A 22,630-nucleotide genomic window follows, 5' to 3' on the forward strand; every position below is an offset into this window, starting at 1 on the left:
AGAATTATAAATGTTAAAAACCAGAATTAGCTCTTAATTATGCAAACATTATAGACACATATGGATTTTCAACTGTCCATTCTTTTTATTTCACTTTTTTTTTTTTACACTTTCTCCAGATGGCTTTTTCTACATTGTAAACTATCTTAAATAATCATTTGCAATTGCATCAAAAATATAGTAATAAAACCATTTGGACGCCATCATTTTATCTTTACAGGTAAAATTTTGTAGGAACTATTCAATTGCTATTAATTTTAGGCTTATATATTACTGTTTATTTCTTTAAAAATCTACTGTTTTCTGATCAGAAGGGAACTATTTTAAAGCCTTCTCTTACAGAATATCTCTTAAGTCATATTTTAATTAATTAAAATGTAAATGAACTGAAAAGTTACACTAAATCTCTCCCATTTCTTAAAATTTAAATCAGATATCAAAATTGGTATGAAAAGGACTCAGCAAATATCATTCAGCTTTAAACATTTTTCTCATATTTAATAACCACCACATGACACGTAAGAAGACAATGCCTCTAATAATACTATTAAATGCATAAAACAATTGTATCACTACTTAAACTATGCACTGATAATCTTCAGCAAAATTACAAAGGATTTGATAACCTTTATTGTGACCCCTATGTATTTATTTGGGGTTTCTAAATTTTAATAGGCACTTGAGACAAGGCACTAATTTTTGATCCACCCCTTTTCCCCTGAGCATCACAGGCCTGCATTTGAAGCATGATATAATTTTAATTGCAAAGATTTATCATTATGACATGTAATTTCTAAGTACATGAAATGACAATGTAATGCATAGATGTGAAGTTCAGCCATACATCCACTATGTGAACGATGATATTAATGACATGGGCTGCTTCCCTGCTTCATTTCATTTTCCTACCCATGCTATATTAAAGATATTATCTACAGGTATGCCAAGTACCATGTCATTATCTTTTCCATCTTTTTTTTTTTGTAAAACACACTAAACCTTCCACCAGAACTATAGCACTTAAGTTCAATTTTATAATATTTTGTAGATTTTTGGTGACTTTGTATTACACTTGGGGCAGATATGAATTCTAGAATTTATTTTGTCTAATTTTCTTCCAACTAGTGAGTGAGAATGAATATCTCAGGAAGTATAGACTGGCATATACTTAATAGACTTCTAAATTGTTAACTTCCGCCTTTCTAGTTCCCCCTTTCTAGATTCATAGAAATATGAATCCAATCATTTTTAATAATAAAAAATAAAGAGCACTAGACTAAGACAAGGACAAAAATGCCATCTTGAGTAAATTATTTATCCTCTCTTGGACTCCATTTCAAAATGAGAAGGAGGGATTAGGCAATCTCTAAATTCCCTTTTTAACGTTGCATTCTATGATTCTTTCCAACTTTGCTTTTCTAAAAGAATAGATTTAAAAAATTTTGTTATTCTTCAATCACAAAATATATAAAATTTAAACATAGTTTACATGTTCAAAACATTCTTGTAACTAAAATAGCAAGCTCAAAATAAAATAATATGAAATGTAATTACTTTAGAACATATACAAATTCTGAAACAAATTAGAGTTTCTAAACCTCTTGCCACATGTGGATAGTGGCTGCTGTATTGGGCAACACAAGTTGAATATTTCCATCATTGCAGAAAGTTCTATTGAACAGTGCTGCCTTAGAAGATAAAAGCAGATTAAAACAAGTCTCTTGACCCCACAGAGATGCTTGACTATAAAAAAAATAATAATAATAATTGGGGACAAAAAAATGTTCCCAAGGTTTTTACATTGCAGCTGATGAGTAAATATTTGTCAGAACTATAATATTTACTGAGAGAAAACAGGTATTGGAATAGTTCATATCTTAGCACAATGTCTTGAATATACAAGTGGAACAAAACAAAGCTACAAAATATTTGAATGGCATAGGCTTCCAAAGGAATCCTGAACTTTCACTGGTAAAATTGGGTCTATAAATTAATAGCTGTGAATTATGGCTAAGAATTTAGTAACCTTGATTTTTAAAAAGTTTTTAAATAGTTGAATGGCAGTGACTGTAAAATAAGTTAACAGATCTGTTTCCTTTAAATAAAATCCAGTATTCACAACAGTGCTGTTTTGTGTGTTTGTTAGCATATTATTGTCAACTTAACCACTATTTGCTATACATGATATCCACGATGTATTTGAGTATTGTACAGCAATTAAAATCAGGAAGTTCTTTCTAAAATGCAATCTTAAGACCTTCTGCTTAAATGTGGTTTGTTTACATTTACGGTCAATTTAACATTTCACTGACTGTGGTCTCGGATGGATAAATCATCCTAAACATTTCTTAGAAATGTCACAATATGAAGAGATAAACAGTAGATATGATTCTATAACAAGATGCCACTTATTAGCCACAGAACATTACACCTGGTTCTCTTAGGTATACAATTACCATAAAGATATTTTCTGGTCACCATTACAGTGCTGGGCATGAAACAAATAAGAAAAAGGGATAAAGGGACATGAGTACCTTCTGTAAAGTGAAAAACTTCATTAAAATATTGGATTATAATTACTATGCCTTTAGTAAACATCAGAAGAGAATAACATGTAGCCTCATTTCTGAACTCAGCTTAACTGTTCTAGGGTCTGCCAAGCTTGGAGCTGCCTCCTTTAACTAAAGTAGATTATGTATATCATATAGACAGGCATCAGAAGCTTGTCAAAGACTTTACACACTATTCCCTCTAAAATCCAGATTCAGGCTATACCCAAATATTACTCACACTGCTTCTGGGCCTCTGCCTGCAAATCAGAATGTGCAATGACCTAATGATTCTGAGCCCCAGAGTTGCTATTTCTCCCTTGATAACAGAATAGATACAGAATATTTGCCAGAGTATTTTTTTTTTACAGTTGAGTCTCTGCAGACCGAACAAAGCTAATGTCCTAAAGTGAGGGTGGGGAAGTAGGTATTCTGATAACTTTACTACTTTCCTCAGAGAGAAATTATAGATGTGTGGCCATAGCCAACCAATTTCTCTCATTATATTGAGACCCCAAGTAGCAAAGATGCTCAACTTGCATTCTCAACAAAGGAAATTAGTAGGGGATTTGTTGACCTTATGAGCTGATCTTCTTCCCTTAGAATATAGGCTTCCTCTCTTAGGGAAGGGAACATTGTTAAGAATAACAGAGAGTCATGGAAGAGGATTAAGATCCCAAGGTGGGAAGCTCATAATACTAGGCTTCCCCCATTTTTTTTCCTAATGAATGCACTTCAGATAGCAGGACCTCTTCAGGATCCCCTGAATGTGATAAATAACAAGGAGGTTGCTTTTTATAGCCTGAGCAGAGTATATTACCAGTCAGGACTAAAAACATGTTAGCCAGAGAAGGGATGATCTGTTCCTTGGAACGCCTCCATGTCTTATTTCTCCAACCACTCAGTCTCCTCCCCGGTCAGTGGTACACAAGAGGAGAAATCCCCACTTCCCCTTCACTCAGTTCCATAAATTCACTCATCATTTCTCTAAAACTGAGAATATGTCCAAGGAACTTCCTGAAATGGCCATTATAATTATCTGATCCTGTAATTATAATGTTTCTCCTTTCAAATACTCTTCTAGTTTATATATATACATACATACATACATCATTATGGTTTTCTTTCTTCTCACCAATACACACTGACATGAAAACCAAACATTCTTCTTTAAAAACATCAATTAGAGTGTCATTTCTGAAAATTGTGGACCCTGTCTGAAAATTGAGACCTTTATAAGAACATGCCACTCTTTTCACTGATTCTCTCTGAATCACACTAGTTTCACTGTAGTTAGCTTTGATCAAATCATTTCCAAGTAATTATCCTTAAGCTAGAAGTATTCTTGGATTTTTTTTTTTTTTTTTTTTGGCTGCTGCAGATATCATAATATGCTGAGTAGTTGTTCTGAAGTAAATATTAGTAGTACCTTTGTCAAACATTGTATTTAACAATACCCCTGAACTAGGCTGGTTGAACCCACTTAAACACTACTGAGACCTTTCACAGAGCTGTTGAAGAATGCTTAGCAACTCTTGTATCAGAAAAAGAACCCAGAATGAACATGTCTCTTGTTTAGGTCAAGACAAATGTCAAGGCCAATGGAGGATGAAACATGATGATGGAGATTTGAAACGAAGGGCTGGAGCAACAGGTGCTTGGCACGAGACACTGAAAGACAGGAGAGCAGTGCTGTGAAGTACTGAAGATCATGATCGGACTGCGAGTAGACAAAGAAAACCCCAGCTTCTCGATGCCAGAGAAACAGATCTTAAACAAAGCATAGTTTCAAAGTAGTATCAGCAGACACTGAAATTTGGAGCACCTTTTAGTCTAAACAAGTCACTTTTCAAAGCCCCACTGAAACAATATGGAACTTATTTGAATACACAGAAACAGACAAAATTGTTTTGTGTGACAGTAGGTTGGCACAAAGAAAAGTTAAAAGCAAAACATACACAGGGAAAGAAAACTGAGGGTTCCTAAAGATGTGAAAGTGTGCTCTGGTTGGCAAATTCCCTACTTCAATTTTAGTGCCTATTGCAACACTGAAATTCGGAACTTGCTCTCTAAATTTAAAGGCAGAGAATCAGTCTCAGAGAGACACACAGACAGTAAGTGATAAATCTGGCATTTGAATGGAAATTTTTCTGATTCCACATCCATGCCCTTTGACATACACTGAGTCAATTACAGGTAACCATGCCTGTTTCAGTATTATGATATTTATTTGACCATTATTAGATAATGCCCAGGGGTTTTGAGGAGCTGAAGTGTTAAAAAGGTCCTATATTACTTTGATGTACTCTTTTAATTAATAGCTTATATATATTTGAAGATAGACACTCAGATGTGTTGTTCAGCTGTTATATCATTCAGATGTCATACCATTAGGTTGGTAAATCTCCTGAACTAAACATTTTATTTTTAGTCTAACAGAATCCAATAAACTTACATTATTTTTATATGTCTCCAAAAAATACATTTAGTACTTCTTTATTTAAAATTTGTGTTTTTCCATACTTCAAGTAATAATCTAATTTAGACAATCTATTATACAATTAACCAACTACAATGTTTATAAAGTATTAGAATGAAGGCATTAATAAATGAATGTATTGGTCTGCAAATATGTAGAGGAATTATCACTTTAAATATCATTTGACTCATTTTTGGAAGACATAAAGTACATCTTTACATCATACCAAATTTCACCTAAGGAAATTTAAATATTTTAAGGTGAAATTTGGTTAGAGAAATGTATATATACATGTAGTAAATAAGAATTTTGGTTATCGTCAGTATAAATAGGAATTTAGATATGAATGTAAGCATTCCTCAAAGCTTTCCTTATATCTACAATAAATCATAAAGATAAAATTGTATATTATTTACCATTACCAACAAATGAGGCCATTTAATAAATTATAGAAGGGAGAAAATAATTGTGGTTTTTATGCCTCATATAATGAAAATTCCTTTAGAGTTTGGCCAGACTAGAAACTAGATGTAGAAGCTTATCCACTTAAGGTTGTTAATATCATATTAAATATTGATTTGTTTTTTAAATAGTTATGTTTGGTTAAAAAGGAGCTGAGAGTAAATCAGCAGATCATGATCTGGGGTGTTTAATAAGAACCATAGTCAGTTGCAAATGACCTTAATATATGAGGTGATGAACTCCTTTGACCCAGCAGAGACATTGCCAACAGTACTGTGATGTTTACACTTAAGCCCTTGAAGGGATCCACCATGGAAACCACTGAAATATTGTCTCTTCTGGCCTAGACAGTCTAGGGACCTGTCTCTTCCCTACTCTACACCACCTTCCCATAATGAACCAGGAAAATGTGGATGGCAGCAGTAAAACAAGTTTTTCCAGTTAGCTGGAAAGTCTATGTTAAGTGTGCAGTGTACCTCATTTTGGGGGGCAGTAAAAATGAAATTGCCTAAGTAAGATCTGTAGCCACCTCTAAAACCCAAAGAATAGCTTTTGGTGAGCATCAAGATAATTAATAAGAATGTTTAAGGTGAAGAGTTAATTTACATATGTGTAAGTGGTACCCAACATTAACCATTACATATAATTTGCTTCAGGTTAACAGAATATCCCTTTTGCACACAAAGTTTGTAGGAAACAAATATACTATTCTAAAGACATACTATTCTAATGTGAACAAAACAATGATTTCAGGAGAAACAAAAACAATATCAATATACATATACCAAAAGGCCCTGAAACCTTAATCTTGAAATTACTCATTAAAACACTCTTCATACTTCCCACCCCCAAATCTACTATGTGCATTCTTTATCTGCTTGAAAATGCAAATCAGTACAATTCTGCTTTATAAGAAAATTCACCATGAATTATTATTGTTCTTGTAATGGTGTACAATATACAAAGTTGTTATAAGGCAAAATGGTGATAGAGAATGTTTATTTCCAGCGTCTCCCTCATTTTTATGACCTTTTTTATCCATATGTTCCCATCCAGGCTCTCAGGGTGCTCTTTTCATTTTTACCCCAATTTAAGGAATATTTGTTGTCTAGAGTCTTAGTTTTGCTTTCATTCAATCAAAATTCATCTGTTCTCTGTCCCATTCCTTCCTTTCTCTCCATGAGATGGTAAATGAATGAAAATGATTTGGATTAATAAAATAAAGAGGTTAAACTAGATATTGTGCTATCATTCCTTGGTAAAATACTTTTAATTAATTAGAATAGTGTTTCTCAAACTTTAGTAATCATCAGAATTATTGGATGGCTCCTTAAAACATAGGTTGCTAGGCCTAACCCCTAAAGTTCCTCATTGAGTAGGTTTCAAGTGAGGCCCAAGAATTTACCTTTCTAACAAATTCCCAGAAGGCATTGCTGCTGCTGGTCCTTTAAGAAGAGAGTTTAAAATTTAATCCACTATGGTAGATAAGATAGTGAGGGATTTGGCTGGCCAGTGGGTCTTCTATTTTCCTCCTATATATCACGGAAGTCTATAATTAGGGCCAGCCCAATAGCTCTGTACTTCTATATAATATGAAACCTTAGGGAAAAAAAATTATCAGCTTGGTCTTTATAGCACACAAAGTCATGTAAAACAAATATACTTCCTAAAAATAAAAATAATCTTTTCTGAAGTGAATTACAATGTCTGTTTGTTGCTTTAACTAGGTTACCTAGAACATTTAGCTCTTTAAGATCTTATTATAGAGCATATTTTATCTCAAATTCCTCCTTAAAAGAACAGTTGGGTGTCTTCTCTCCTTCCTCATATTCCTGCATATAAACACAATCACGCCATGTTACTTCTCATTTTCAAAATTAGAGTAGCATTATGGATCAGATTACCTAAAGTAAAAAAAACGATCCTAGATTTTCTCTTTTACATTATATTTATTTATTTAAATTTGTTAACCATCTAATAAATATATTAAAATCTCTGGCAATTTTCCAAATTGTCTGAATTTTCCACTATTCCTTCTATTTTCTTTGTTCCTATTCAAAAAATGAAATTTATATTCTCTTGAACAAATACATATATATTTTTAAGCCATCAATTCATTCTCTTAATCTTTTGTTAATTACCTATTTCTGCTACTGCATAAGGAAATATCATAAGGCCTCTGGGCTGAGGACATAAATAATATTTTTGAAATACTAGCGCTTTGGTGTGACACAAGTTAAACAACTGTCACAACATAATATATGGATTAAGTTCATTTGATAGTTAACTTGTGTTCAAAGGTAGCATATATTTTAATTAAATAACTTTTAATATTATAGTGGTACTGAAATTAAATATGGAAATAAATAAGACAACTTCTTAAAGGCTGATTTTCTGTAAGGAAAGATTCCCTTATTAGCACATCTTATTGGATACTGCAATTCAAGTACTATAAAAAAGTATAAAAAGAAGAACTTTACTCATTTTTTCTTTAATATGATCAGAGGGAAATCATGAAGAAAACACAGTGGTTTCTATGCAAGCATTATTTGGATATTATTTATAATTTCTAATATCAATTATTCAATTTGTTTCTACCCATTCCATTTCCAAACTTCTTCCTCCCGTCATTATTTCCAGGTAAGTAGAAATTTAGTAAAAAACTCTGCTTTCAGTAATAAGGCTGTCTTTGAAAGAAGAGAAGTAAAATGTTAAAGTGATTTATAAATTCTGAAAATTTTGCATTTGCTATTATGTCATTAATTTTATAGAAATCATGTCCAAAATAAACATACTCAGTATTCCTTTTTCTAATATATTCCACCTTTATCTCACATGTCTAACTGTGATGCGATTTCTAACTTAAAACTATATATTTATATTCACTGTGAATGTAATACACAAATAATTTTAATAACTTGGTGAACTTAATCTTATTTTTAAATTAATGCTTTTAAGATAATGCATCTAAAAGCTTAATTTTTTTCAATATCAAGAAATATTACCACAGCATGGGCTCAAAAACAAATAAAATCACTAAATATTTGGATGCAAAACATATTGATAATATTATTTGAGATTAAATTAATAGCTCAAACTTCTTTATGCCACTGGGCAGTACACAGAATTACTAACTAGCCCATTTTGGTTACAGGTACACACAGCACAATTCAGGATTAGAAACCTTATACAAAAAGTCTCCCGTAACAGTCCCATATGAACTGAAACAATATCATGGAATTGCAAAGACCACCTGGCAAATCAAATTCCTATATAATATTTTTGTCACAAGATGATAACTGTAGGTTGTCAGCAATTATGGATCTCCAATCTCCAGAAAACAATAACTTTGATGATTCTGAAGCATTCTGAGAAAGAATTACTGATATTTAAAGAATAAGATAAATCAAAACCCAATTAATAAATTAGATATGTTTTCCAAAAATAAGGTGGCCATCCAAAAAAAAAAAAAAATAGTGGAACTAGACATAATAACTTGGGTATTTACTGAGCTCTAACAAGAGCAAGAATTGTGGTGTTTTTACAGAGATTTGATGATATGGTCCACTGTTCAACTAAGACTACCACACAGCAATCTTAACCATGCTTCATATGTCACTTTTCACAGTCACTGAGCATTTCCTTTAAGTCTACTTCTGTTCAGCTGAGATATAGTATTATGGTGTCCTTCAGAATGAACTTTCAATATTTGTAAATAAAAGCAAGAGCATCATAGGGCATTATTTCTCATAAAATGAATAAATAGTAGAAACTTAAATATTGTATAGTGTTCTTCAATGTAACTCATACTGCAATAATTACACACACACACGTGTGTATGTGTGATTTACATTATATCGACAATGAAAGTAAAAATTAACTATTTTGTATATTTTCCTTACCTGTCAAATTCTTCAGCCCAAGTTCCTGAAGTCCAAAGTTCCCATCTTTTCTGTAGTTTAAAAATATTGCCAAGGCATATCTATCCTCGTAAAGTTTTGTCCCACGAATAATACGTAAGTTCTCCAGAGGCAGGTAACGGAACTGATTAAGAGCCACTAATACGTAGCCCGTGACTTCTTGAATAGACTGAAAAACACAAACAATTGTCAGTGTTAAAAAAGTAAAGATCATTTGTAGTTGGATTATGTAGTCATTTAGATAAAAATGAGTTGCTTAACTCTAATTTTTAACTTTTAATTTAATATACAGATTTAGAATATATCATAGTCTAAATAATTGGCTTGATAATACAAGAACAAAAAGGATTAGATTCTCATTTGAATTGTGAGTTGTATTTTGGAAAAAATGTCATGAATGTGAAGTAAAATAATGGCTTTTGTTTTATCAGAAATTTTTCTTACCTGAGATTTGAATATAATTAAAGGAATAAAGATCCCATTTATTGATAGACTAAAATTAAGTTAGAGCACATAATCATCAGTCTGACTTTGTACATATTTAAAAAAAAACAAATTGGTAAGCTTATCACAAATAAAACAAAGCTACATCACGATGTGGGTCAAATTACAAACTGTTGTATTTGTGTAATGCTCCATTTATTCAAGAACATTTACCTTATACATCTCTGGGGAGCACATAAATAAAAAACGTGTATTAAAGACGGATTATCATCGCCAATTTGATTGGAATCACATTTAAAATTTTTCTGTGTATTGTTTAAATTTAGACTTACATAATATGAGATAATTATTTGAAGGTCTGTGAGATATTTTTAAACAATACAATATTAAGAAAAGAAGGCTTGGGGATTCATCTAAATTTATAGTTTCTCAATAAAATAAGTTCTTAATGGCAGTTATATGAAAATTTAAAAAAAACAAAAATATGCAAAAGTGCTTAAGTATTTAATATTATTTTAATACCATTTTCATATTACTTTGGGTCTCTTAATTTCAGAATGTCCTAGCGCCTGTCCTCAGCACTTTTTTTCTTATCTACGCCAATGCCCTTGATGATTTTATCCAATCTCAAGGCTGATGAGCCTCCAACTTTTACCTCCAGACTATTCCCTGAACTCCAGAGTCATATCCAGCTGCCTACTCAACAATATCACTTTGATGTCTAATAGACATCTTAGATACACTTTTCTAAAAGTGAACTCCCATCTTCTCTTCCCCACCCCTCCAGAAGCCTTCCCCATCTCAGTTGATGGCAATCTAGGCTCACTGTAATTCATGCCAATCTCTCAGAGTAAAAGACAAAGTCCTTTCAATGACCAGTAAAAATCTATATCTGTGCTGTCCTGTATGGGAACCACTACTGTATGTGGCTACTGAGCATGTTTACAATTGAAATAGGGCTTGTCTTAACTGAGATGAGCTACAAATGCAAAATAAAGTCTGGATTTTGAAGACTTATGAAAATAGTAAGTTTCTAATTTTGATTACATGTTGAAATAACATTGTAAATAAAGTGTATTAAATAAAATACATTATTAAAATTAATTTCATCTTGGTAATTTTTACTTTCTTAATGTGGCTCCAAGAAAGTTTTAAATTACCTTTATAGTTCTCATTATATTTCTAGTAGGCAGTGCTGAGCTATATGATCTGGTCATTAGTCCTCTTTCCGAGTTCTCCTATGACTCCCTCCCTTGTTCAATCTATTCCAGTTACACTGGCCTCCTTGTTGTTCTACCAACATTCCAAGCATGGTCCCATCCTAAGGGCAGAAGCACTCTTGTTATTTTCCAGGCTACCTTCCACACTGCTTTCAGTTGTTTGCTCAAATCTCACCTTCTTAGTTGAAGCCAACCCTCATTGATCTAATGAACACCGCACATCACCTACATACACACACACACACTTTTCCCTACTTTAAATTCTATTTTTTATTCTTAGTACTTCTTACCTTCCAACATATGCTATACTTTACATATATTTTACATTTATTATTTATAGTATATCTCTCCCTTACCCAGAATACAAACTTCACAAGGACAAGCTCTTTTATTTGTTCATTCATGTGTCCCATGTGACCAGAACTGCACTGGTACATTGTAAACTACTAACAAATATCTGTTAACACACTGGCCTTCTGTGAGGTCAAGAGAAGTGCTCACCTGGAGCCCTAACTCCACCCTTATAGAACATCTCCAACTCCCAGTGATCCCAGAATTTCTTTCTCAAATAGCCTGGAGCCCTCATCCAGGGCCTATGAGAAGATCTTTCCCAGTTCTGTCCCTGGAGAGCAGGCTGTGCCACCTGTGTGAATATACCTAGGCAGGAGGGGTGGTCCAGATCCAGCTCCTTGAGGAAAGAGTGGATGGATACTGGACTAACTTGTATGCAGTCATCTCATAATACTGGGCAGAACTGGGTGGGGGACAGGCTGCATGCTGGGGACCATCATTCTACATGACATCGTATTTCTGAGGAGCCAAAAAATTAGAATTTTGTATCTGGCCATCCAGGTTGTTATGAATATATATCTGTCAAAGTGGAAAGAAAGAGGGTATTTGATGTAAGAATTAAGTTTGATTTTTTAATAAATAGTAAGACATCAAATATGTGGGCCTGCTTGTATAATCTTGCCCCAGGTCCCACCATTAAAAGGGGTAAGTATGCTACCACAATTGCTAGAGGAGTAGACTCCCAATGGAGCAAATATGGATATGAAGATGCTAGGAACATATGAAGCTACTCATGTCTTACATCAGATGGTGTAATCACTATGGCATTGCTGAGACACTGAGTGATGAAATAACTGCTGAGGGTAATAGAAAACAGGGGTGGAGGTCAGCAGTGGAATGCATTGTCTGTACATGACAGTTTGAAATTGCTCCTTCTTGGAACATTATACTCCTAGAGCTCTATCAGTCTTCCTTCAATCACTAGTCCAATGGTTGAACTGCTACCTTTTAAGTACTTAGAAGAGAGATCATAAACACTTTCTCACACTTTATGATGTAAAAAGTAAAATCCTTTCATTCATTATAAAAATGATTTATTTAACTTGTACACAATAATTATCAAGTTTTCTAGGTCACAATGATAGGTCACAGCAGTAGGATAAATGCTGGGGATGGAGAATGCATTATTAAGCTTTTACCTAGAATGTGTCATAACATCCATCATTCTTCCTAACAGAAGACTCATCATTAGCTCCAACCCCACTTAGGAAGTGTTTCTTCTCATCCAAAAGTGCAAAAATCCATTGGTTTATCACAAGATAAAGGAGAATATTAATGATACTAGCAGAGAAAACACAGATAAAGCACACTCAGGAAAAAGAAGAGATTTATGAGCAAACAACAAGTCAGTAGCTGTTTTTCAGTGTTTATTAGAGGGAGAGACTCTTCATAGCTATTAATTGATAAACATGTGCCACATGGCATGGCTTTTGAACCATGCATTAGAAGAGGCTGAGAAGAACCTGTAAATAATAAAGGCTATAGTACAAGAAGTGCATTAGGTATGGGCCAAGAAGAATGCTGAACACATATAAAAGGATCAATAAAACTTAGAAGAGGAAGCCTCAAGTTTCCTTACCAACAAGCGGGTAAAATATTACTAAGAACATCTTTGCATTCACACATTACTTAATGTATTTACATTTTAATTAATTGCAGGTAAAATGTATATACACCTCATACCAGAGTGGGCATTAAGTTATTCTTAGAAACACTTCTGTTATCTTCATAGAGGATCAGGTTAAAATCAACAGGTACTCCCTTATAGAGATACATGGACTAGAAGGATTGGATGTTATAATTGAGACTGTGGAATCCAAAATGAATCCTGTTCATTATTCTACCCCAGTTTTGCTTCTTTCTGTTTTGCAAAATATTATGTATAACTTAAATGTTAGCTTCACAAAACACCTTTTGTTTGCAGCTTCTGAACACCATTATATGTTCATTCTGAGAATGCATATGTTCAATCCACTTTGGACAAAGGTACCCATAAGTTGGTCCTTAGTGAATTATCTGTTGATAATGATGATGATTCTATATCTTTTATTAGTCATATTCCTTTTCCCTGCCCAGAGAAATATTTAAATAACAGGGAAAAAGATGACAGCAAATCCTTTAACCCAAGATGCATTGTGCTAACTTTCAAAACTGGAGGGGCTCATGGAATCCAAGGATTTTTTAAGAATTATAGGAGATAAGGATAAAATTCTTGTATCTAAAAGCACCAGTTGTGCCTTGAATTTGGTCTTCTCAGTTTTCCATTTGCTGGTTTCACGATCACATTGTTTCAAGTACTCTTGCAATCTTTCTGTGAACAAATACCTTGAACAATTCTAAAAGGAAATGACACTGAAAACAGGAAGCACAATGTGTACTGAGTAGAAGCAAATAGAGTTTGAGGAAACAAATTAGTAATCGTAGAACTTCTTAACACTGCAAAACAGTCAACAACATGGTTATGAGCTAATACTGACAATCACGGAACTATGTGGATAAAAAGTCAAGAGATATGTGAAAGTGCCAATTAACTGTTTCAAAGTCTTAGAAGATCACATATTCATATCAATTGCCGGTTCTCCTCTTCTTGACCATCAGAAAGAATATAAGTAGCCAAACCTTTTTAATTGTTGCATAACTTTTTATGGCTATAAAAACAATGTTCAAACATATCGACTTATCTATGGGACAGTGTAATGGTAAGGGATGTGGACTCCCGTGTCAGGCAAAACCGGGCTCAATAGCTACCCTTTGCACATACTTAACTTTGTGGTTTTGATCAAGTTGTTTAGCCTCACTGATCCTCTGTCTCACTTTTAAAAAAGAGATAATATCTCTATTATAGGAGTGCTGTAAGAATTTGAAGATATATAACATTTAAAAAAAAAGATTTAGCAAATGATAAGTATTCCTTAAATTCTAGCTATTATGAATATTATTATCTCTGATAATAACTAAATCAGATGAACTCTCTTTGGACAGTCTGAACTGAAAATAATAAAATAACAATAATACTTTTAATAGGAATAATATCATAACACAAGAAAAATTGATTTTAATTTCTTTGTTATTTGATTTTTAGGGTGTTATATTGCCTCTCCAACTTAAAATTTATCCCTGAATGACAGAATTGATTTTTTTTTTCCTGTGTATATTATAGCCCTTAGTACAGAAAAGACATTCAGTAACCTATGTTGAAAGGAGTAGAATTGAAAAGGAGAAGGCAATGCGTGGGGTATTTTTAGATATTATTTTCCACAGAAAATTATTTTCTCTACTTGGCTATTAATAAAAGACATTGTTTGAACAAATGAATTATGATTTGTGCCCAAGGACCACACTAGTAAATAGAAATCATCAGACTATCCAGCAAAGAGAAAATCCTGACTCTAGTTCTGGTTCAATAACAGTTCAATCCCAGGAAACTCTGCCTTATTTTGTCAACTGAAGAGTGAATAACCTACCTAAAGTCATTTTTCTCTTTATGACGTGGGCTTCTGCTCACTAAAACTGATTGTGTTCCACAGCCAATGTATGTGACTATAGCTGCTTTGCTGGAGGAGTGAATGCAATTGAAGATTATTTAAGCCTTAAATGCCTCAAAATTCTTCAAACCTGAGGGATAGTTTGTTCTGCTTATGGTATTTGATGATAGAAATAAAAAGAAATGGAAGAATGAATGAAAGAAATTTGACCAACTTTCCATATCTTATTAGCAATAAACCTAGAAATAAAACCCATGTTTTTTTCTAAAGGATAAGAAATGTTAAAACTCTCTCTTCCATATAATACTTTAGGTAAAATGTGAAAATTCATTTATAAACTTCCTGGGATAGTCATTGGATGTCATTTAACCAAAAATTAGAAGAGACTGTTCTGGTTCACTGGGATTACCTTTTTATATGCAAATCATTCCAGAGAAGGCAATCATTATTTTTAAATTTCTATTTCATTTTGTAACTCTCATGACAACCATGATTTTTTTGTTAACATTTGACACAAATCCCATATTCTGTTATTTTAGTTGATTTTCTCTAATTTGGTCCTTATTGAAAGTGGAAAATAATCCCTTAAATCTGTCTTCATCTACCTGAAGATTTAAGGGATACATCTTTCTGTATGTTTAATCTGTGTTTAGGAACAATTTTATGTACATTAACAGCAATTACACATTATTGGCTAAGTGCATAAAACACTGTTTCCCAGACTTTTCTTATTAAAACTATTCATGAAATCCATGTTTTTAGTTATTATTTTTAAAATATAAGCATCCCTTCAAAAATAACCTGTTTACTTTAAGACATTCTGTTACATGTCAAAATAGTTCTGAATTCTTAACTTCTATTCCACTGGCTTATGGACTCATATCCAATTAGATATCATCCACAGATATATGGGTGATTACATATGGTCAGTGTATTTGAGTGAAATAAATCTGTAATATCAGAGTGGATTAAGGAAACAGAGAACTATCTGCAAAGTCCCTTCTGCTGGTAATGAATATAGAACTTATTTGTTCTCTGACGGTGACAAATGTAGTAGTAAATTGTAGCCTCTCTATCATTAAAGTTTTCCATTACGTTTCCCCAGCCAATTAATTTCTGCCCCTGCCCTTCATGGCAAATCTGGGAATATCTAAAGGAGAGAACACTCTTACTACAACTTTAAAATGTATAATAGAAAAATTATAAATAAAAATATAATATTACATATTCCTGCTGTGTGTGAGATAGAGATTGACTGCCTATATACCTCATTCACATGTGAAACCTCCAAGCTTGACGGTGTGCTTTGCTTCAGAATTCCACTTTCAGTTTTCCCATTGTCCGTAAAACTCCAATGATTATGGTACCCTGGCAAGCAGGGACTCAAAGTTCTGATTTAATTAGATTTGGAAAAACAGAGTACTGTGAAATGTCATGTACCTGATGGTGGTACAGTTCATGCTCATAATACCTGGCATGAAATATTACTCGGGGGGGCAGAAAATCTGATCTATTTTATCCCAGCAAAACTGCTAACTCTCAGCCACTACTAGTCAATCTCTGGGGTGCTAGTTCTGCTAAAATCCTGACTTTTAAAGAATCTACAAGTCATCACTAGCCACTTAGCCAGATCTCAACCCATGACTCCCTAGCAGTGAATACCTTTAGTTCTGCTGAAAAAAGGAGTACTTAACTCACCTTTCTGAGCGTAATCAACTTTTCCTTTGTCCTTTATACCTTTTCTCAGCTGGGCCAGAGAACTCTTAATGGTCTCCTTCCAGGTCTACATTCCCAACAGGTCTTTGATTTCCTGACCTTATCTAGACTATATCCTTGTAGCATAGGCTTATTACACTAGAGTTAGGTTATAAAAATTAAATTGAGAGCTTTTGTGGATAGATCTACATATTCATACATAAATCTCAATTTTAATTGTCCAATTTTCAAAAAATTCCATACTGTTAAAAATAATCACATTATCTCCAATTTTAAAAAATATATAAATTTTTCTTTCTTTTGTAAAGATAGGCTTATATTATTAAACCTCTATTCTGAATTGACATTTTAACATTTGTTTTTTAACTATTTAAAACATAATATTAAGTATTTTTTCCCAACAGACATGCAAATTAAGCTCCAAAGAGTTGGAGAACAGAATTTTAACTGATATTAGGTACACTGTATGTATGTATGTAAAAATAAGAAAAACTATTTAGAAATCCTTTGTGATGTTTAGCTTTGTGTGTCAACTTGGCTACCCTACTGTAACCAGTTATTTAATCAAACACTAATCTAAGTGTTGGGTATTTTGTAGATGTGGTTAACATCTACAATCAATAAACTTCAAGTAAAGGAGATTACCCTTTATAATGTTGGTGGGCCTCATCTAATTAGTAGAAAGGCCTTAGAACAAACACTAGGGTTTCTCATAGAAGAAATTCTGCCTCAAGACTGCAGCATCAGCTGCTTCCTGAATTTCCAACCTGCTGGTCTTCCCTACCAATTTTGGACTTGTCAGCCTCCATAATCTCAAGAGCCAATCTCTTAAAATAAATCTCTTAATATATTTGTGTGTCTATGTGTATGTGTATATGTGTAAGTGTATATGTATGCACACACATATATTTGCATGTATGTTTGTAACTACATATATAACCACACATAAATCAAAACATTGTAATTTTTATTTACCTTTCGTATGTAGTAATGAGGGATTTCCCCAACAGAGCCTAATTGAACTGTTTAAAGTAATGCAGCCCAATCGTTAAACTTGGGTGCTACAGTCTGCCAGGTCTCTCTCTGTTTTTTTTTTTTAAGGAGATTCTCTCTCTCTCTCTCTCTCTCTCTCTCTCTCACACACACACACACACACACATTTTATTATGGGAAAGTGCAAGCAAATGTATGAGTAGAGATAACAGTAAAATAAAATGTCTTTTATCCAGTTTCACATCCAGTTTCAATAATTATTAGCACGTGGTCAGACTTATTTCATATATGTTCTCACCAACTCCCTCAGTCTGTAAGGGCTTGGTTTGACTCTGCTCCATTACTATTGCCTGTACACAAGTTATTTAACTCCACTTTCCTCTTTTCCAAAATAGGACCAATGCCTGCTGAATGCTTAAAAGCTGCAGATCTTCAAAAGATGATCAATTTCATCATATTATTTTTGTTAGTGCATTTATGCAAATACATACAACTATTTGGGTAGTCTAGGAATAATAAATAATATTCAAGCACATACATTTGTTATTAAATAGTTGAATTAATTAAATTATTGATACTTCATGTTGATAAAGGTATGGATTTGAGTCAGACTCACATTCTACCATTTAACTGTATTATGTTGGCTAAATTATTCAACCTTTCTGGGCCTTAATTTCTTCATTTGTAAAATGGGAATATTAAAGTCCAAAATTCATAGGCTTATCTTGAGAAGAAAATCCCTGAATGTTGCTTGAAAAATTTTCTGAATCCAGAATTTTTGCTCTTCTCCAATGTTTCAACCTCGATTATACAGCATATATAAAACTGTTTCTCTATTTCTAAAGAAACTACATATTGCCAAAATGTAGATCAGAAAACTGCTTGATACTGTTTCAATCTACAATTGAGATTGACAGTTTTATGTCTGAGGTCTTTTATAAATGTGATTTTCCTGTCTCCTTTCAAAAACTTAAAGGAGGAAAATGGTCCTTCATGAAATGATGTATGACAACAGCTGCCTCTGTTGAAAAGCATATGGTAAACGGCCTTTGAGGATTCAGAAGTTCGAGGCGACTGCTTATGTGACTTGTCTGTTGTTATTTTTAAGTGAAAAGGGTGAGCAATTCCAGAAATTAGAGATCTAAAGTATCATGCTTAGATTTGACAAGATTGCCAGGATACACTTTGATATCTGTCTAAATATTTGGCCACTAAGCTAGGGGGAAAAACAAAAAACAAAAAACAAAAACTTAATTAATTTATAAAGAACACCCCCTCCAGTGGCAAGAAGCTTTGATGCTACTTATGATATTCTTAATATTCAATTCAAATATTTGAAGTAGGTGTTCTATGGTCATCTGTGTATATAATCAAGACTACAAACATAACACAAATCTAGGTGAGGGATAAAGGGAAAAGATTAAAATATTTTTAGTGCTTAAATATACAAGTTACAAGTTTCTAAGCAGCTATTTACTATTCCTCATTATATTACCTCATATTTATTAAGTATTTTCTGTGTGTAAGACATTTTTATGTTGCTTATACCGTTTACTGGCCACATCAATCCTTGGAGTTAAATACTATTATCTCTGTTTCATAAATGAAGAAACTGAAGTTGAGTAACTTGCCGAAAGTCACATAGACAAAAAAATGAAGGAAGAAAGATTAAAAACTCAGATTTCTTATTGTAGAGCTCAAAATCCTGTTTTGAAATATTGTCTTTCAAAATGAGAATACAATTACTTCCTTGTTGTGAGCAATATTGATTGCAATCTCGACTACAATTGTGATTTAAGAAAAACAAATTTTTCTGTTTTCTTTATTAGAAAAATATTAACTAAGCCAGATCACCTCTCACAAGTAACTGCAGCATGCTTCAGATACTTTAAATCCAAATTCCTTTAAAAGTAAACAAAACATAAGGTCTTAAAGCAGCATTCTCTTAGGTGCCAAGAAACTAGGGATCTTTCAAATGGATACGTAGAATAAAATGAGATTCTGTACATGAATGCAGAATCCAGTTACAATGAAACAATCCTAATATTAAAGGATGGAGTATTCTACCAGGTTTACAAAGAATGAAGGTGGAAAAAGCAAGCATTTTGAATCTGGAGAGCTACTTATTCGTTGTGTGCATTATTAGATCTATGTATGTGTTAGTCCTTGCCATATTAATTGGCTGAACCTGTGCTTTCCCAATACAATATTAAAAAATAAAATTAAATATATTTTTGCATAATTTGGAAATTAAACAAACTGATATCTAAAAGCAATTAGCACACAGGAGGTATTTAGTAAATATGTACTTGCGTTCCCTTCCTCAAAAAAGTCTGAAAATCTCTGTGTTTTCAGCCACATCCATCTATCCACCTTATTCCACAAATATTGATTGACATCTACTATTGAAAAGCCTTGGTGCTAGAGATACAATGATGAACAAACAGACATGATCCCCACTTACAGTGGGTTACTTTCTTCATCATTTCCATTCTGAATCTAATGGAAAAAAATAAAAAATAAAATGAGGGCTCAGTGCAGAAAGATTTACAGGGACATGAAAGCTAATACTGTATCTTTTGTTTCTTTAAGTATAAACTGGTTATTCTAGAATGTCATGCATTAAACATCTCTTCATCTTGTTATAAAGTTATCTCATATTCTGTCACACATTGCCCTCTTCTATTTCCAAGAAAGAATTTGCATTTTTTCAGATGTGATTTCTTATGGAGAGATGCACTGTATGGTGTGTTTGCGTGTGTGTCTTCAGCAGCCACAAATACACATCTTCATTATCAAACACTCCCCACCATTTCTCACTGTTTTCTGGAATTTGAGAGTGAAGAATCTTATCTATCTTCTATGACAGACTTTATATCAAAGACAAAGTCTACTGATTTTAAAATATCTTTTTAAAAACTTCATCCTTTTTCACCTATTTTGGTTTCTTTCTTTCAACAAGCTGTACTTATACTGTGTTAGAAGCTATGACTTATGCTAGGAATATGAAGGTGTCTAAAACATGACCTGAGCTCTCAGGATTTCATACGTGCAGAGGGAAGAAGCCAAGACAATGAAGGGTTACAAGTGCCACAATGGAACTACCAAGAGGATACTGATTAATAGAAAGGAGTTGTGACCAAAATGGAAGTATGAAAGACATCCTGTGAATACACCGGGATGGAGCAGTTAATTCTGCCTGAGGAATGTTAGTGAAGAAGTCTTTGCAGAGGAGCAGACAATTGCCTAAGTCCTGAATACTGCTTAATAATTCCCTGGGGATCTAGCAACTAGATTGTGGTGTTGAAATATACTTCTGCACTTAGAAAAACAAACAAACAAAACACAAAAAACACAAAAAAAGAAAAACAGGACTTCTTGCAGTCTTGGAGAAACTTGTTTCAGCTTCTGGGTCTGGGGCAAGAAAAATTCAAGATGAGCCTGAAACACCTCATTATACCAGATAGTGAGGAAGCTATCAAAAGCCACAATGGTCATGTCAAAAGGGCTCCAGAGACCCTTCCTGGCTAATGATGGCACAATTTGAATTTCAAAAGTGATAATAATTATAATTGATTTAAACCCACCAAATACATTTCAATCTTTGAGTTTGTAATAATATTAAATTACATTAATTGGTCCCTATGGACAATAATAGAGAACAAGTTGTTTTTCTTGAAAACTGGCAAATAAAAGAAAATAATCAAACATTTATCCTTGTCCCTACTGAACTATAACACTGGGTAATGAAATAATAGATTAAAGGAAGCATGTATTTAAAAAAAAGCTTGCCAACTAAAAAAATGAAAAAAGAAGTTAAAATTAGAGCATTAATCAATATTATAAAAATATAATAAAAAATGTACCATATTAATGGAAGATGTTAGTAATAGGGGAAACGGTTGCTGCAAAGGAGAGGCTAGGCCTCCCTATAATTGTGCCTAAGAGCCTCCTCCCAAATGCCTCTTTGTTGCTCAGATGTGGCCCTCTCTCTCTAGCTAAGCCAACTTGAAAGGTGAAATCACTGCCCTCCCCCCTATGTGGGATCAGACACCCAGGGGAGTGAATCTCCCTGGCAACATGGAATATGACTCCCGGGGAGGAATGTAGACCTGGCATCGTGGGATGGAGAACATCTTCTTGACCAAAAGGGGGAAATGAAAGGAAATGAAATAAGCTTCAGTGGCAGAGAAATTCCAAAAGGAGCCGAGAGGTCACTCTGGTGGGCACTCTCACGCACACTTTAGACAACCCTTTTTAGGTTCTAATGAATTGGGGTAGCTGGTGGTGGATACCTGAAACTATCAAACTACAACCCAGAACCCATCAATCTCAAAGACAATTGTATAAAAATGTAGCTTATGAGGGGTGACAATGGGATTGGGAAAGCCATAAGGACCACACTCCACTCTGTCTAGTTTATGGATGGATGAGTAGAAAAATAGGGGAAGGAAACAAACAGACAAACAGACAAAGGTACCCAGTGTTCTTTTTACTTCAATTGCTCTTTTTCACTTTAATTATTATTCTTGTTATTTTTGTGTGTGTGCTAATGAAGGTGTCAGGGATTGATTTAGGGGATGATGTACAACTAAGTAATGGTACTGTGAACAATCGAATGTACGATTTGTTTTGTGTGACTGCCTGGTATGTGAATATATCTCAATAAAATGGAGATTTAAAAAAAAATGTACCATATTAATGGAAGATGTTAGTAATAGGGGAAACTGAGTGTAGGCTATATGGGAACTCTCTGTCCTATCTTCATTTTTTTCCTATAAACCTATAACTATTTTAAAAAGTAAATTTTATTTAAAAGGTTACAACATTACATTATAAAACTCTCTATGAATGAATGATGCTAGGTAATCAGCATCAAGGACTGGTAATCGTAAATGGCATCACAGAAATACAGATAGTTGTTGGCAGACAATTCTCCATGACATTTCTGCATGTTTCATTCTCCACTACATTTTCAAGGATGTTTGTACAGCAAATAACATAGGAAAAT

General features: G+C 33.4%; 1 protein-coding gene across 3 annotated transcripts in view; it reads right to left on the reverse strand.

The window, feature by feature from the left end:
- Nucleotides 1-22,630, reverse strand: part of ERBB4 (erb-b2 receptor tyrosine kinase 4) — a 1,164,817-nt gene that overhangs the window by 535,217 nt on the left and 606,970 nt on the right. For all 3 annotated transcript variants that reach the window (XM_037849192.1, XM_037849193.1, XM_037849194.1), the window contains exon 3: nt 9,393-9,579. In XM_037849192.1, coding sequence (XP_037705120.1) covers nt 9,393-9,579 — 187 coding nt within the window. The remainder of the gene's footprint in view (nt 1-9,392; nt 9,580-22,630) is intronic.

The sequence above is a fragment of the Choloepus didactylus genome, chromosome 9 (assembly GCF_015220235.1).
Source record: "Choloepus didactylus isolate mChoDid1 chromosome 9, mChoDid1.pri, whole genome shotgun sequence".
Lineage (NCBI taxonomy): Eukaryota > Metazoa > Chordata > Mammalia > Pilosa > Megalonychidae > Choloepus > Choloepus didactylus.